Raw genomic sequence first — 18,589 nt, forward strand, 5'->3', positions numbered from 1 at the left:
TTTTACCATGTATATGTAGAAATTGCATGAAGTATTAGGTCATGAAAATTTAATTGAATGTCTTAGAAAAATCATAGAAAAAGTCATTGAATTTTAGTAGTAAAAATGTGCATGGACCCTGTACTTTTGTAGGAGAATAGTTCAATATTGTAATGCATTAACTTTCCCAAACACTTTTGTGTCCAAAAAATTAAATTTGCAGCAGTTGTCAGCCTAAATACAATAAAAGCCTAATAGGATATATATATATATTTTATCGTCTTCAAGATGCCACAACACTTACCATTTGACACACTTTCCTTTTTTACACAAAAAATTCAGGACAACGACATTAATGAAACTAATTTATTTAAATAGAACACACAACATACATTCATTCAAGCATCACAAACCACTCGTATCTACTACAAAAATATTATCATTATTATTATTAATACAAAAACAAAACAAAAGCTGCTAATATGAAGCGTTTCTGAGAAATTCACAAGGTTAAAGTTCACACAACATGAAAATATACACACAGCCATTTACAAATGTGATGGTGGATTAACATGGTAATGAAATGCATAATTTAACACCCCCGTCTGGGAGTATAAATAATCTCTCACCCGCTGCAGTTTAGTGACTGCTGTAAATGGCTGACTGGGTGAGTGTGCACTGGAGAACAGAGGTCACGCTAGTCTGAACTGGTCACTCAGTGCTGGACAAGTGTTACATTCTTGGAGACTTATGAAACGCTTTTAAAAGGCCCCTTTGTTTTTCAAGGAAGTGAGTCTGGACTCTCTCTGCTGTGTGGCTTTTGGTCGAGAAAGGTTTAAATATTTGTTGCAGTTCTCTGTTTTAGCATGAGTTAGTGTGTGTGTGTTGACTCGATGTCTCTGCTTCTGTTCTTTCAGCACTTCAGTTATCAGTTATTATTAAAGATAAAGGAGGAGCACTGCTGCGCTTCTGGACTCTTGCAATGAGAAATCAAATGCTTCGAAAATTTTATTAGCCACAGAAAATATTTCCTCACCTCGATTTAGATTTAGCAAAAAGAATATATTATAAAAATGTCTTAATCCTTCATTCTTTACTTCACATTCCTTAAAATAAGTTATTAATAAATGCTAGGTTCTATAATTCAATTGAAATATTCAGCTGTTGAAATAGATGGGATGATTTTATATTCTATTATTATATTGTATACCTGTTTATTTTCATATTTTAGCTTTTGAATAATAATAATAATTTAAAAAAGTATTTATTTATTTATTCAGAAGTCTTTTTAATTCATTTTATTAACTTCAATGGATTAAATCCAATTAAATTATATAAATTAATTGACTTGAATAAAAGTATTTTATTTCTAATTATTTTATTTACTTCAATGAATTAAAATCAGTTTTAATTAAAGAAACTAATGGGTTTGAATAAAATAAAATTATTTTTTAAATTTATTTTATTTACTTCAGTGGATTAAAATCTGTTTTAATTGAAGAAACTAATAGGTTTGAGTAAAATAAAGTCTAAATGAATTTTATTTTTACTTCTATGGATTAAAATCCGTTTGAATTATAGAAACTAATGGGTCTGAATAAAATATTTTTTGTCATTTTTTAAAAATTCAAAGTTCAAATGTACGACTAACAGGTTTGAATAAAATAAAATAAAGTGTTTTATTTACTTCCATTGATTAAAATGAATTATAGAAACCGAGTATGATTAAAATAAAGATATAAAATAATGTTTTGTATTTTTATATACTTCAACAGATCTACATTCAATTTAAATTATAGAAACAGTTCTGAATAAAATTACAATTTTTTCATTGATATTTACTTCAACAAATTCAAATCCATTTGCATTAAGAAACTAATGGGTATGAATAAAATAATACATTTTAAAATAAAGTTTTTTTGTTGTTGCTTATTTCAACAGATTCAAATCTATTTGAATTATAGAAAATAGCACATATAAAATAAAATGAAACCCAATTTCAGTCTACTACTGTTGCTCTAATTTACCCAGATTTTCACCTGTGATTTGTATCAGAGAAAAAGCCCCCTTCACTCCCCTTAGCTGAGCTAATCCAGAGATGATCAAGATTATGAGAGATAAAGAGGGTGTTTAACGTTACAATCTGTCCATTACTGCTGAGTAAAAGACATCGTTTTCAGAGGGCCAGCCTCAAATAAATACCTCCAACTTCATCTAGTTTCACAATAATGACTAAAATGACTTCTTCAATCTGTTTGTCTTCATATGCTCACTTTAACAGTCCCGCATTCATAGTCAGTGTCAATAACAGTAACAGACCTCTGCAATATTAGAAGTGAAGGCCTTCAGACAGTAAAGCTCTGGGTTTTAGTTTTTTCACGATTTAATTTCGATGACTTTGATGAAGGGCAGACTCTTGTTGCTTTGGCTGGATGGTCTGAGAGGTTTGCTGTAAAAAGACAAACATATGATTTGACTTAATGGGTGTTCTTGTGGGTTCGTTATCAAGCACACTGGACTATTTGCATGAAAACATTTGCGTACAGCTATCGGGACCGTTTGCATGTCTTACCTGTAGACAATCTGCGCATTGCTGTCTGATGGCAGGAATGAATTTGACCTTTGGCTTCCCAGGTAATAATCCATCTGGTCACGCATTTGTTTGTTCTGTTTGAGCAAAGCACATTCACAGGTCACACGTCACGCACAGATAAAAAAGGTGATTAATCACTCATAAGCAGAACAATGAGTTTTATTTATTTTGCGAGGACATTTTCAGTTCCATGTTAGTTGCCTTTAGTGAAACACAAACGTCCAGCACAATCAGTAAGAATGACTTGTTCAAGTGACAAACATTAAGCTTTTTGATATTTTTTTATTTATTATGCACTTATTAGTAAGTCATTATTAAGCTTGTTTAAAACTGAAACTATATTTTGTAATTCCTTATTAATACTGTAAATTGCAAAGATAAGATTTTTTTACTTAGAATGTTCACGCTTAATTAAATACGTCAATATATTCCAATTTTTATGAGGAGACATTATTGATACTCATGCAAACACAAAGAGAATCTCAATGAGAACAAACTTCATTGGTTCTTGAGATGCTCAAGCTGGCCACATGACATGCAAGAATAAACCGTATTGGTTCTCGAGGGTCAAGCAAGCATGGTTGAGCTTTTATTTATGTTTTAAGCCAATCTTTTTTTTTTTTTTTTCTTCTTCTTTTTTTTGCTGATTGGCAAACTAACTTTTTATAAACCACTTGATTCATATGTCTTTTCTCTTTAGGAATGTTTTGAAGCATCAGAGTTTTGGGTGAAGAGACTGAAATGCCTCAGAACCAGAATTTTTCAGAGGAATCAGAGCCAGAATCATTGTAAATTTTAAATCCCATTAACACTGGGATTACCAAAATTCTAATGCCACTAGATTGGTCATAGTGGTCATTCCGATGGCTTAAAGAAATATGCAAGACAGTACAGAATTATATTATTTTAATTCTAGGCTTCTTTTGAGATTTTAGAATTAATCTTTTGAATGTCATATTTTATGTAGTCATTACCTTAAAGTTTTTTGTTTTTTAATATAGCTTATAACTGTGTATGAGTTATGAGATCGTTCCCTAAGGTAAGCGGGAAAGCAGTTTTAAAAATTTTCTGTGTTGGTTTTGAAAGTTTGGTTTTGAAATGTTGGTCTTGAAAGTTTAAAAGACATGTTTGAAGTTAAGTTTTTATGTTATGTTTTATCAGAAAGTTATGCAAGCAGAACAGTTTACAGGCGACATGCGCCATGCATATTCAAAAAGTAGTAGAGACTTGAAAAAGTAATTGGCGTTGAAATGTATGCTGTCAATTTGACCGTTATGACCATTCAAGATAGAAAGACTCTGAACTCTTTTGTGTTTTGTCATTGTCATAAAATAACATTGTTAGAATGAAATATACACACTTTTAGGAAAAGTCAGGGTACTATAGTTTATGGGTTTTATTTTAACAAAGTTATAAAATATGCAAATCTAAAATTGGTCAAAATGGCTTGCTCTGTTGGTAAAATATGTGTTTGTTCATGTAGACTGACCTCAGCCTCCAGCATGGCCACCTTTTCCTCCAGCTCTCTGATGGCTCGGTCTCTCTCCTGAATAACCATGCGTGAGTTTTGAAGCTAGATGATGACAAAATAATAAAAAGCTTGAGTTAAACAAATGAGCATAACATGGCCAGTCCATATGAATTAACATACATTTATTTCAGTCCAATTACAAGTATGGGACACTTAATAAATATGTATAAATGCTGTCTAAATTTATTAAAGCTTTCCCACTTTTGACCACTTCCAGTAGCCAATTAGATTGCATTAGTCGAAGTAGAGATGCATTCAAACAGCCACAAAGAACACTTTCCCTTTGCCTACTGACCAAACATCACATTGTGTTGGGATATGTTCTGATAAAGTGCACCAAAAATTAGCCATTCATACTTCACCAATTTGTAATAAAACTAGGTTATGTTTGAAATCATCCTATTGTTTATATTTTTTTAGTGTCCTGCACACTTTTTAGCCACATAACATGAACTTGTTCGTTCAATACAACAACAAAGATGTGGTCATAAGAGGCACATTGTCATTATTTGAACAAATAGTTCATCCAAAAATGAAAATGATGTTATTAAGTACTTGCCTTCATGTCATTCCTTTCCCCTGAGACCTTAATTTATCTTCGGGACTTAAATTAAGATATTTTTTAAATTGAAATCCAAGAGCTCTTTGACCCTCCACAAACAGCAACGGTCCACAAAAGCAACCGGTGGTTCAACTCTAACCTTACGAAGCTCCAAAAATATATTGGTTTGCCATAAAGCTGTAAAAAGGATTTATAACATGTTTACATTTGAATCAGCAGCCCAATATGTGGCATTGCCGGTATAAAATAAGCACCCTGGTCCAAGGCAGCAGTTGAGAAGATTAGGATTCTTTGCTAATTTTTTAGTTTTTCTTGACGTGAGCTTTTCTATGATCACAATTTAACCACTGAAGACACATGTTTACACAATGTTTTTAGTTTCTTTTCTGAACTTTAACATCTCTGATCGTTTTTGTCTTTAGAGGATGAGAGTACACCAGGATTTCATCTAAAATAGCTTAATGTGTGTCCTGTAGATGAACAAAGCTCTCTGGGGTTTAATATGACATGAGGGTGAATAATTAATAATGGAATTTCATTTTTGAGAGGATTAATTCTGTAATATGAGACGGAAACAGATCCACTTGAGAATGGTTTAATGAAAATGCAAATTAGCTCTAGATGGAATCGATGTTTGTGTTTGTACGCATTTACCTGTTCAATCATCTGCCGCATTTTTCTCTGCTGACTCTTCAGCATGTCATCCAAGTGGTGAATCTTCTCTTTCAGAATGGCATTGTCCTTTTCCAATTCTTCTAGCCTGTTGAATGATGAAGCCAGTGTTAACAGCATCGGCTAAATATTCAGCATTAATAAAAAGGCACTGCAATCAGTCACATCCTCACCTCTGTGTCCCGACGTGACCCTCGTCTCTGAGTTCTCTGAGCTGCAGGATTTCAGCTTCTCTGCTCATGAGCTGCTCCCTGAGTCCCGAGCTCTCCTGCTCCATGCCGCTCATGAGACGCCGCAGGTCGTCAATCTGCTGGTCCTGCTGCTGTTTGCTCTGCTGGATCCTCTTCAGATGCTCACTCTGCTCCGACAGCTGCTGTTTATACTGACGCGCCTCCATCTGCCAGAACAGACACACAAGAAAACAACAATTACATCACAAGACACAAAAGATGCATTTGTATTCAACTGGTAGAAATTGGAACGCTCGATTCTGATTGACCAATCAAAGGCTTCTACGGATGAGAGGCCAGCCACGATCACGGTTTGTAAAACTTCACAAAGTTGAAGACAAAATTAGCAGCTCTCCTGTGAAATTTTAATTCTTATTTTAATATTTTTCAAGTGTTGTTTAACAGAGCAATTACATTTTTCTACAGTATTTCCTATTCAGTTTTTTTAAGACATATTTTTTGATTGTCTACAGAACAAACCACTGTTGTCCAATGACTTGCCTAAATAATCTAACTTGCCTAGTAAACCCAATAAACCTAGTTAAGCCTTCATATAAAAGAATAGCTGAAATATCGTAGACTATCATTAAAGCAAAGACAACATAAATGATGTTATTAAAAATTAGTTAATAAAACTATATTATTATGTTTAAAATGGGTTGAAAAAATTCTCATCTTTAAACAAACTTGAGAACTTGGGGAATATTTGAAAGACAATGAAGATTTCACATGCAGGAGGGCTAATGTTTTGTCTTCAAATCTATATATATACAGTTAAATTAGAATAAATCTACTAATTCTGTCAAATAATGTTTGAAAATAGGGAATTTTTAAAGGCAGACAAGAAACTTGATTAAAGTTACTCAAACAATTTATTGACGTCTTTGATGAGAAAATGGACATATCTACAGTACATTTTTGTTAAAGCATTTTTTGTGTATTTATTTTAACTTTTTTTGTTTGATGAAACACCTTAATATAATAAATGATAATTCTATATTTAAAGGCTTAAATACCCAAATTATGTTCCAAGTTTCTGAAAAATGTAAAAGTATGTATTCATAGTTCTTGAGGCTCTCATAAATGAAATTAAATTATCATAAAAATTCAACATCCTTTAAGTAATATAAAGGATATATATATATATATATATATATATATATATATATATATATATATATATATATATATATATATATATATATATATATATATATATATATAATTTCATTTATAAGAGCCTCAAGAAATATGAATACATTTAAATTTTTCAGAAACTTGAAAAAAAATGACATAATCGCTGGTAAAATCTTGAAATGTATTTTCTAAATCATAGAGTAACATTGTAACATTTTTACTTTAATTTTGAAGTTTTTGAGATTTTCCATCTGCAATATGCTCAAGAACTTTAAGATCTGTATTCTGCATATGAAATTGTTTCAATAATGAATTAGTACATAAATATAGTTTATATATGTATAAGTTCAATCAGCATTACTAGAGATTTAATTTGGTAACAGATTTTGAACCCATTATCCATCCTAATGGGCAGACATATTTGAAAAAATCCTAATCTAAAGCTTCCAATGTTACAGAAGATTTTAACTTTATTTGGTAAATGCAATCCCTCTTTTTCACTTAAAATCTATGAAATATTGGCAAACATATCAATCCTGATAAAAACATTGTAAATGTGGCTTACGTCTGTGTCTGGAGGGAAGGGATGCCATGCTGCTTATCAGTCTAGTGGATTTTATTGTTTTTTTTTTTCATATTACAACATGGCGAGCCTTACCACCATTTGATTAAATGACAATCGTCCACTCTTATGGACTGCAGGCTTTAAATTGGATCAAATGCACAGGAACTACAAAAAACATGGGCTGACATGTGATGTGCATTTTAACAGACACAGGGTCTGAAGGGGTTAATAAGTGTTTTCTTTGTTTGGTTAGACAGAAAAATGTAAAATAAGCCATTTTAAGGTGTATTTACATGTATTTTCTGGGGCAGACTGTAGTTGTGAATGCTTTATTATACCACAGAGGAAGTTGAAAAACACTCAATATTCTTAAATATATCACAATATCATTCTGACAACAGCTGTTTGCTTAATACTGAAATCCCTGACATATAAAACGCAATGAGTAGGCGATTACGAAACTGAGCGTCATGCGGAAGGAATGTGTTTCACCCCTGCACACACTGTTCCTCCTAAACCTGGACCCGACCCAGTTGGCAAGAGTGAACGTCTGCTACTGCAGCAGCACAGCTCACATTCACCTTCGCTAACAATGAATGCTTTGTGTGAACATCCTGAAAACTTACCAGCAGTTTCTCTCTCTCCTCCTGGTGTTTCTTCTCAGCCTCTTGAAGCTGACCGTACAGACGTTTGCTGGCCTCCCTCATCTTCTCTTTTTCCTGCTCGTCCATACTGTCCTGAAGAAAGTAAGAGAGACAGAATAATGTAGACAGTGTACTAGGGAAAGGTTTGTTTTATGAGGAAAATATACAATTTCTCATTTTGGTGTTTGTATCAAACCAAATGCCTTTTTGTTTTTGCATAACATAACAATAAAGCAGTTGTTATATTGAGTATAATGGACTAAGCAATTATATAACAAACTTCCTGACAAATGTAGCGATTTGCACTGTGACTCTTAAAATAGTCTTTAAAGTTTCTTCAAATATTAAACATGTCTTCTAAATATGCCTGACATTTTTTATTTATTAATTTAATCACTCTATAAAACATAAAACAGTTTGTTTTTAATTATTTCTATAGGTCAGGATTATTAGGCTCCTTATGAATGTATTTTTATTTATTTTCCTGATTAGCTACAGAGCAAACCTGTCCGATGATTTGCCTAATACTAGATGATTACCTGAATACTAGTATCTTGCTAAATAATTTGAAATAAATATGTAAAAAAAATTGTGAACCGAATTTTTTTATAACTTAATCAAACAAAATATTTATTAGGGCTAAAACTATAAAAAAAAAAATAATAATAAAAAAATATATATATATATATATATATATATATATATATATATATATATATATATATATATATATATATATATATATATATATATATATATATAATTCTTTTCTTATTCCTTTTTAAATATTTTCCATATTATGTTTAACAGAGCAATATATATATATATATATATATATATATATATATATATATATATATATATATATATATATATATATATAAAATTCAGCATACAATTTCTCAGATTTAATTTCTTAGTGAATATGGGTAATATATTTTTGTGCATTTAAACAAAACAGATTTATTAAACAGATATATTTATTAAATTTATATTTTAGTCACCAAACATATTTAGAAATTGAAAGAAAATACAGTTAAATTTATGCAAAAAAATGCAAACTACAACATTTAAACAAAATTCTATTTTGCTTATTTTCATTTTTATTTAATATTTTTCCCTAACATATAGATTAGGGTGTACTAGTTTTTGGATCATTATCGTAAGGTATTTTGTGAGATAAGCACCGGATTTGGCTTCAGGACTGACTAAACTAATGTATATGCACAGATATAATAATGTAAAGCCTCCTACAGAACATATGAATTTAAATGAGAGATTTGTGAGGGGTTTACTTATATTCTGAGCACTGTGTCACACATCAACTCCTTTTTTCTTTAACCCACATCTGTCTTTGATAAGTTACGCAATATAATGGTTTCAGCAATAAAAAAAAATCTGAACAAATAGTACTGAACAGTAAACCAAACCATCATCACGCAAAACACAATATTCGTCCTCCCAAATGTTTTCCACTGAAACAAACCCACATTTCTCCCAGGGGCTATTTTTACATCTGTGTACAATGTACATTTCAGAAACAGAGGGAGGGATTTCAGTATGTGCGTCACTAGGGTGGTGTTCTAACAGTAAAATACTGACGTGTGTTGTCACAACTCAAGTTTTTCCACTCATACTCCAACTCTAACTACACACACACACCATACACTCACATATCCTGCTGGGAGACTAATCCACACTATTCAATCCTTCGAAAGAATGTGCTGCAGCCGCGTTTTGTTTTATCAGGCCACAAAAGACAAGAATGTGCGGAATGTGAGCATCGTTAAAAACCTGTTGATCAAATAGCATCGATAATAAAGGCCTGTGGATAATTATTAGAGGTGGATTAACGTGTTGTCCTGGGCTGTGTGCTGTTGTGTGGTTTCTTGGATAACACAAACACTGATGGGTGTTTACAGCTGCAGGTTTTGCTATCAGAGTGTGAGGTTGGTAATATGGGTGTGAATAAGCTATTGGCTGAATGACAGATGAAGAAACAATTATGACCTAAAGGACAGATTTTATTTTGGCAAGGAATATTATGTAACTTTACATGATGCAAAGCATGCTCAGCATTTGGATTATATCTTAAGTGGTTATTGTTTTTTTTTTTTTATAGATTTTAATGTAGAAAATGCAGCATTTGCTTGTGTGAGGGTTGTGTTTATGAGAATATATCTCTATTTTGTATCAGAATTAGGGATTGGCATAGATACGGTATTGATAGGGTTATTTAAAAATGTTTGATAACTAAAGTTATAGTTAATTTTAGCAAGATATGAAAAGGTACATTATTAAAAGTGGATATTTGTCAAATTAACAGTATTTTACCAAAATAAATAAATCAATGGAAAAAGGGTTTTTCTATGATACAAATGAATTCAGACATTGAAACAATTTGAATATGTATAATTATTATATGTTAATTATCAGGCTTTTAATATTTAATGAAGACAAAGTTATCAAATTAAAATATGTAAGTAAGAATAAGTTATGTGCATGATATATTTTTCTGAATAAATAAACATAATAAAACTTTTATTTCTGAAAGTTGGAATAATAGTATGATGTTTAGCATACAAAAATGCATATTAATTGATATATTTGCTAGGGATTACATTTAACACTATTCAAATATAGGTTATTTTTAGGTTTTGATGATGCCAGATATTATCTGAATGTAAAACTATGGCGAAATTACATAATAGTTTATATTAAAAACAAAATAAAACCCTTGAAGCTAAAATCAATCAATTTAAATGTCCCGAGTCAATTTATGGATCATAATATTCTAACGAAGTGTATGCAAACATGTCTATTCATTTTTTCATTTTCTTTTCAACTTAGTTCCTTTATTAATCAGGGGTTGCCACAGCGGAATGAACCGCCAAATTATCCACCATATGATTTACGCAGGGGATGCCTTTCCAGCTGCAACCCAGTACACACATTCACTACTGTCAATTTAGTTTATTCGATTCACCTATACCACATGTCTATAGACTGTGAGGGAAACTGGAGCACCCAGAGGAAACCCATGCCAACACAGTGAGAACATGCAAATTCCACACAGAAATGCCAACTGACCCATACGGGACTTGAACCAGCGACCTTCTTGCTGTGAGGTGACAGTGCTAACCACTGAGCCACAGTGTGGCCCTTCTATTCATTGATATATACTTCAAAAAAAAGAATATTAAATATAAATATCTGAATATTAAAAAGTGCAGATAAGCATCATGCACTATTAAATGTAACAAACTGTAAATCTCTTACCTGTCTCTCTAAACCGTTCAGGCTCTGTGTCAGTGCTGAATGAGTACCATTGACTTTTCTGGCACCAGATAACACCAGCTTAGAGGGAGAAAAGAGGAGTTAGCAAACACATTACGATTAAACTCTCTCAGAAAAACAGCATACTGTATCTGTGCTGTTTTCTTGTCTCACCTTATGTTCGGCTCTGTGACTTTTAGCTGCCATCTGCTCTCTGAGGCTCTTGAGACAGTATCTTACCTGCACATAGTACAACACTGTTAATGTACATCTTCTGGAATCATCCACATACAGAAAAGTGGGGAAATGATACTGAAGATGTGTTCTGACCTCCTGTATTTGTGAAACCTCCTCTGAGAGCATCTTTAGACTCTGTTGGTGTCTGGCTTGTGCCTCTTTGCGGTCCTCCAGATATACCTGACAAATAAAGCCGAAGATCATAAGCACTTCAACGCTGATTTTACAAATATCTGAATGAAATATATACTATGATTTTATGAATGAGTCTAGTTCTGCCCAGTGGTAAGGCTACATACTGTAAGAGTCAGCATGCTCTCTGATTGAAAGCTGTGTCACACAATCAAATGCCACAAAATAGTTTTGTTTGTTTGTTTCATGGGAAGGAAAAAAAATCCTACATGTAATAAGTATGAAATAATAATATTCTGGCTGATGAGCGCTAGTGATGGGTCGTTCATGAACGATTTGTTCATTTTGAACGAATCTTCAATATGAATCAGGAACTACGAGTCCTCTCAGGGAGTGATTCTTTCATCTGCGCGTGCGCACATTTGTGCAGGTAGTATTGTTAATTTCAAGTCTTCATCACATTGGCAGAAGCCAATCATTCGTGTTTAGAGCCAGAAAAAGAATTGATCCGCTCACATCTCGAGTCCTCTATCAGGTCTGAGTCATTCGTTCCTCACGGGCCAATCATATGCGTTTAGAGCTGGAAAAAGAATTGATCCATTCATCTCTCGAGTCCTCTATTGGGTCTGAGTCACTCGTTCATCACGGGCCAATCATACGCGTTTAGAGCCGGAAAAAGAATTGAACCGTTCATCTCTCGAGTCCTCGGGTTTGAGTCATTCTGTTACGTGATGAACGAACGATCATGGCTCCTATCGGCTCAGACTGTGCATTGATTAAGATTATATGTGACTGTCAGTGTAACGTGAATGAACCCCTGACATTTGAAGACATAAAGAGGTGTTCAAAAAAGATTTGTTCATCTTGATGAACGATACTCAAAGATCCGAGTCAGTAAAATGATCCGAACTTCCCATCACTAATGAGCGCTGATCTTTCATTTGTGTCACTCTTTTGTATGGCAGATGGTAAATGAAAGAGCTGTCAATCTGATTGCTCAGTTGGTCTGTACATTTTAGCTTAGAGTTTTCACCCTTATCTATTATTTTTAATGTATTTTCAGTATATGTATTGTAAAACTGTAGTTTATTTGGTAAGTAGATACTATAAGGCCTAACCTTTCACCACGATTCACTCTAAAATATCTGTTCTCACCTCTAATTTTGTCTAGTCTGTTTTAAAAAGAACTACAAATTCAGTTACTTAGAATCAGATCATATTATTGCTTTACATCACAGCTTCTAAATGTAATTGATCTGTCAGTCAAATGTAAGGACACACCCACCTTGATGACCTCACCCTGATCGTCAGATGGCTTGATCAGATCAGACTTCAGCGGCTTCCTCTCATAGGTTGGCTGTATCAAAGCAAACGCTCTGCCGACTGGCTGAAATGAAAAGGAAAATACACTCATGTCACTACTGCAATTTGTTCCCTTTTCCGCTGTTCATACTGAGGCGGCAGCGGTAGTTGGTGCACCAGCAGCTTTTGACCGCTGGGTGGCGCTTTAACCACAGATTTTCAGCTTTGCCTTTTCACAATACGAAATAGACTTTTCTGTATGTATACCTTATGTGATGTGATTTGTTCAATTAAAATGTAAATTTATTGTAGTTTTCTTAGTAATAAACATGCTTTTACACTATACTGTATGTTTTAGAAAATATACAATACATGGTGAGAAGTATAGCCCTAGGCTATAAAAAGCTGCTCTGTTATGACTTTCAATGATATCTGAATCTTAGTCTTAAAAAAGTCTTGTAGTCTTCATTTGATGGAATTAATACTGCAGAAGCTGCCAGTTTCGCTTCTTAGAAAGCACCTTTACATTTACAAGTCTTTCAGAAAACAAGGGCCTCTTTCTGAACAAGTATAAATAACTCTGACTCACAAAGGGCAGTAGGAAACCCCTAAAGAGCAGGAATGGACGTAGATGTGAGAGAAAGGGACTTGGAAAGTTATGCAATTTCTGGAATCTGAAACAATGAGGCTCTGGTCCTACAAGAACGTCCCCTGGAACAAAGCCACATGCTCCTTATGTTTATAAAGCTCTGGCAGACATACAGACAGAAACTGTGTATGTGTGCATGTGCGTATGTGTAATTCCAATAAATCTGAGCTTATTCCACAGAATCACTATCACACCATAAGCACTATAAACCAGGTCATTATTTCTAACAGTAAATATAAAGGGGCAACTTATATCTGGTATAAAGATTGTCGAAATATAGATGAAAAATATCTTCTGTGGAACGTAAATATATCTATATATAAAGTTAAGTTAGGCAACAAACATAGCAATTACAATTAATCAAAATATGTTAAATAAAATCTGTAATCATATTAATATATATGTAAAAATTTGACATATAAATAGACAAACATAAAGCTAAGTGACGCTACAAACCAAAAGCATCCAATATATCTGATGTGATACAAATTGTTTCACATGGAATTTAATTATATCAATATGCAAATACATATAAATTGAGTAAAGTGAGGCTAGATAATACTAGCCACTTGGCTTTAGATTGGTACATTCTGGTAATATTAAAATGGTTATAAACATTGAACTTCATTCATCCATTTTGTTTACATATTTAGGAAATATATATTTACTTTTTTGAAATATTTAAATAAAAATTAAATTCCTTAATCTGCCAAATGCCAGAATTCGAAAATATCACCACCTTTAGTGAACCAGTATGTATCAGACTTTTACCTTGTCTGTGACAGGTTGCTGCTGCTGCTGGTTCTGTTCGTGGAGAGTCAGTCTGAGCGTCCTGTGGCCGTTCTGCAAAACGAAATGAACGAATGTGAGTGAGGGATGCAACAAAGAGACCGTTATAGAAAACCAATGGGTGGGAGCTGAGTGGATGAGGGGAACATGTGGGGAGGAGAAACTGAGTAATGCCCTCTGAGGGAGAGAGACTGACTGGAGGCCAGTGGCCCATTAAAGTCTGTGGTTACTCAATGTGAAAGGGAAAAAAAACGAAAGCGAAAGGCATTTACGGACCAGTCCCACAAATATACACAAAGTCAGATTTGATTTGTTCCTCAGCTTCTGGAAAATTCCTGAGCCTCGTGGGCTTTGCCAAAACTTTGTGTTTGAATGTAAATTTGAATCGTCACAAAGCTAGAGGTGGAACACCACAAATCTAAACGGCACAATGTGCTCCAGTGCCAGACAGAATATCGCCATGACAACAGAGACTTCCATCAACAACATAAACTGTGCCTGCTGGACACAGGAAGAGACAAAGCAGAGACTGTAAAGCTCTAGCAACAACACAAACACACATATACAGCATACTGTATGATAACATCCACAAGACCAAATTAAGATATAATGAAATTCACTTGTCAGAATCACTGTATATGGCATAATCTGATTCAAATCTACAAAAATTATTACTATTTTTAAAACTATTTTATAGTTATGTGATTGTCAAAAACATGTTTGTTTTTTTAGTTTTTTACTACGGAATACATTTCTTCCAAACTTAAAATATGTCAGCATAAAGAGTGATTTAATGCAAAATATAACAAAACATTTCAGCATTTTACGCAGATTTGTTTGCCTTTAATTTAACATAACACAATACCAATGTTTAAACTTCAAACAGGGTTAAGAAATCATTAATTGGTGGAATAACCACCAAATCAACAAGTCCCTTGTGTTTGAGTGTGTGAATGAGTGTGTGTGGATGTTTCCCAGAGATGGGTTGTGGCTGGAAGAGCATCTGCTGCGTAAAAACGTGCTGGATAAGTTGGCGGTTCATTCCCCTGTGGTGACCTTGTATAAATAAAGGGACTAAGCTAAAAAGAAAATGAATGATTAAATGAAATACCCAATAACAAACCATTTAAGTAAAAAAAAACTAATGAGTACTGTGAACTTAATTCATTTGAGTAAATGAAGCAATTTGAGCACAGTAAACCCCAGTAAATAAATAGAACTGAAACCAATTAGTACTGTAAAACCCAATAAGTTAAGGCAACTCAACCCGTTTGAGGAAACCAATTGCTACAAACCATTTGAGTAAAAAAAAAAAAAAAAAAACGAATCTTTGTGAGTACTGTGAACTTCACTTGAGTTATTATTAATTAGGTATTTAATTAACTCATTATCTTCAACGCTGAGTTCAAAACTCTTTTTAAATAAGTAGAATTGACGTTTAGTAAATTTTGATTTAACTACACTCATTTCATTTGATAAAGCTGACAGTTGGGGTGTACAGTGTATATACTGTATAACATTTTTTAGGGGTATCACCTTTAATTAGAAAGGACAGTGGAGGATACAGACAGGAAAGTATTGGCAACAAAGAGAGGAGAAAAGTCAGCAAAGGACCTCAAGTCAGGAATCAAGCTTAGCTGAGCCCAATGGTGCTACATGTCAGCAGACTTAACACAAGGCTATTGGTGCCGACAGTTTTATCAGACCTCTAAGTACAAATATTATCATTTAATTCAAAGCAAATATCATAAATCCAAAGAAAGATGTCTATTTTTTCATTCATGTACAACAATGAAGAGTAGACCAATCAAACAAACTGCAGATGACTGGAGCAATGCGAGTGTGTGTTTGTGTTCAAGCAGAACTCCAGAAGAGTCTAAAAGCAGTCAGTATGAGTCAAGATGGGTCCTAAAGGATTGTTTATGTGCGTCAGACAGCAAGCAAAAACTGTGACATATTTATTAAATATGTGTGAGACGGGTCTAAACGGACTGTGAAAATGTCCCTGGTCATTACTGGGGTGAAGATCAAGTGCCTTAAAAGCCTGAGCAAAGGCGAGAGAGAACATTACACGTTCACATGCGACACATTCCAGTCATTCTCCATTAGATTGGAGGTGATTTATGTTTACTGTCATTAGAGCAGTTATTATGTAAGAATTTACCATAGAAGGCAACAGACTGGTTAAGTGCCGATGACAAGGAAAAAGAGTCGGTGATGTGTACAGTCAGTGATAATACGGTATAATAAGAGGATGACTGTCACAGTCCAGTTGACTTCATGTATAAATAGAAAGGGTAAAGTGAGTTCACAATAATAGTACAAAAATACCAGGATGAAACAGTAATAATGAGACAGAATATGAAATACAACAAGTTGCATGTTATTATTGAAGGTCAAAGAAAATTATATGACATTATGTGATTAAGAAATCAAGTTTATTTCTATGCCTTTGTATCATTATTATTATTATTTTCATTATTTTACGCTAACGTTTAATACTATTATTACATGCTTGTCATTATGTTATTTCTAGAATGATATAATGAATAATGTGTATGTATATATGATCATTTTTATTTATTTGATATTTTGACTGTGATCAACGAGTTTTAAATCAGTGTCTGACACTTAAGAAGAGGCTACAGCTTTATCAGACTCTATGTTTACTCTGAACATGTGGTCTAATTTATAACCATATCATATCAAGGGAACAAAATGACTGTGTGCTGTCAGATGCCAGTGGCATTCTTTGCAGCTGACCAGCCTTTCTTCTCAAGTTAGAATCTGCCTTATGATAAAAGAAGCTTCCAGAACACAGAAACAACAACAGCAATAACTGCACTGCAGTTAAACAATACATCAGTTAAACAATAAAGAAAAGTAAATAAAAAGAAGGCATGCTTTCTGATAAAATGACATTTACAAAAGTGATTTCATTTACAAAACATAAACATATTAAAAACACTTTTACACTATTAAAAAAAGTCTCAAATGAATTTTGTGGAAAATAACATTTCAAATTATGGATGAAATAATGTTCCAAAGTGCAAAACTGTCATCCAGAGTCAATTAAAGCTATATGTACACAAAACATACTGTAGCCTATACATTATATATACAATTATTACAGTATACAGTATTCATGCAGCCAGCTAAACGCCAGATGTACAGACTTCAGCCAAAGTCTAGCTGTTACACAACACAGATACTCTGTACTACAGTATATAGTATATAGGCTATTATCATATAGTGGCATACATGTTTTATCACAAAATGATGCTGCAGAGTACTTATGGACATATTGTAAATAAAAATGACCTTAAACAGATAAAGTACACAACAAACTAATCCTAACATGATGCTATTTTCAACAAACAACCACCACAGCATTCTCTGAAATCAACATGTTTGGTCATAACATTCCATGTAAAGCTGGAAGTTACAGTACACACTACTGAACTACATGTCATCAACAGGGATTTCAACACTTTAGTGGTGCAAGTGTGCAAACCTGTCCAAGTCAAAAGATCTATTATAATTGTATACCACTTACCAAATCAGACAAAACACACAGCCACACCTCAACCCACCAGACCAAAACAACACATTTATCGTAATCCCATAAACAAGACAAAACAACCATGACACCATCAGGAAAACAGACGAAGCAAAAGAAACACAGCCGAACAATCAGTAGACAAAATGACGACAAAGACAAAACAACAAAAGTTTTGCTTAGGACTCTAAACTCGATCTGTTCAGCATTATATGTATTATATTTACCTTATAAAATCTACAGGTACAGTGGTTTGGACGTCCTGTGACTGTGTGAATCGCATGTTTCCATAGAAGGCAAAGCTGTGTTTAGAGTCAAGCCAAGTTCAACACCACACCTCAACCCAAGAGACTAACAAAAGCACGCAACACACACCTGCAAAATGGGAAGCAGCCCGCACAAAACAATTATCACGCCTGTAATGGAAAAGGAATACTATGTGGAAAAAAAGTTTTGTAGAGGCATCAGAACAACATGCCATTAATAATTACATAAGAGAGCAACATAATAAAACTTTCCCATTACAAATAAAACTGGAAACACATACTGTTCTGTAACACACACACACATAACACACATAAAGCCTCTGGCTGAACAAATACTGCCACACAGGAATGAATTGTATTCATAGATTATATAAGCAGTATAAGATTTTCATATTCAATTACCAAGGAACTAGAAACAAGGTGGTGGCATGGAGGTGTGGAAAACAAACATGCGATTAATAACAGA

At 33.4% G+C, this 18,589-nt stretch overlaps 1 protein-coding gene across 2 annotated transcripts in view; it reads right to left on the minus strand.

Annotated features, from left to right (window-relative positions):
- Positions 1-331: 331 nt before the first annotated feature.
- The window catches only part of tuft1a (tuftelin 1a), a 198,190-nt gene continuing 179,932 nt past the window's right edge, over positions 332-18,589 (minus strand). Inside the window, exons 2-12 of one of the 2 annotated variants that reach the window (NM_001080001.1) lie at positions 14,281-14,352; positions 12,844-12,945; positions 11,520-11,606; positions 11,364-11,429; positions 11,193-11,270; positions 7,896-8,006; positions 5,511-5,734; positions 5,320-5,425; positions 4,062-4,145; positions 2,552-2,646; positions 332-2,428 (exon numbers count right to left, since the gene is read on the minus strand). In NM_001080001.1, coding sequence (NP_001073470.1) covers positions 2,356-2,428; positions 2,552-2,646; positions 4,062-4,145; positions 5,320-5,425; positions 5,511-5,734; positions 7,896-8,006; positions 11,193-11,270; positions 11,364-11,429; positions 11,520-11,606; positions 12,844-12,945; positions 14,281-14,352 — 1,098 coding nt within the window. In that variant the 3' untranslated portion in view covers positions 332-2,355. Of the gene's footprint in view, positions 2,429-2,551; positions 2,647-4,061; positions 4,146-5,319; positions 5,426-5,510; positions 5,735-7,895; positions 8,007-11,192; positions 11,271-11,363; positions 11,430-11,519; positions 12,422-12,843; positions 12,946-14,280; positions 14,353-18,589 lie in introns of both variants that reach the window. The other variant, XM_073925142.1, reaches the window with a different exon arrangement.

This window comes from Danio rerio, chromosome 16 (assembly GCF_049306965.1).
Source record: "Danio rerio strain Tuebingen ecotype United States chromosome 16, GRCz12tu, whole genome shotgun sequence".
Classification (NCBI taxonomy): domain Eukaryota; kingdom Metazoa; phylum Chordata; class Actinopteri; order Cypriniformes; family Danionidae; genus Danio; species Danio rerio.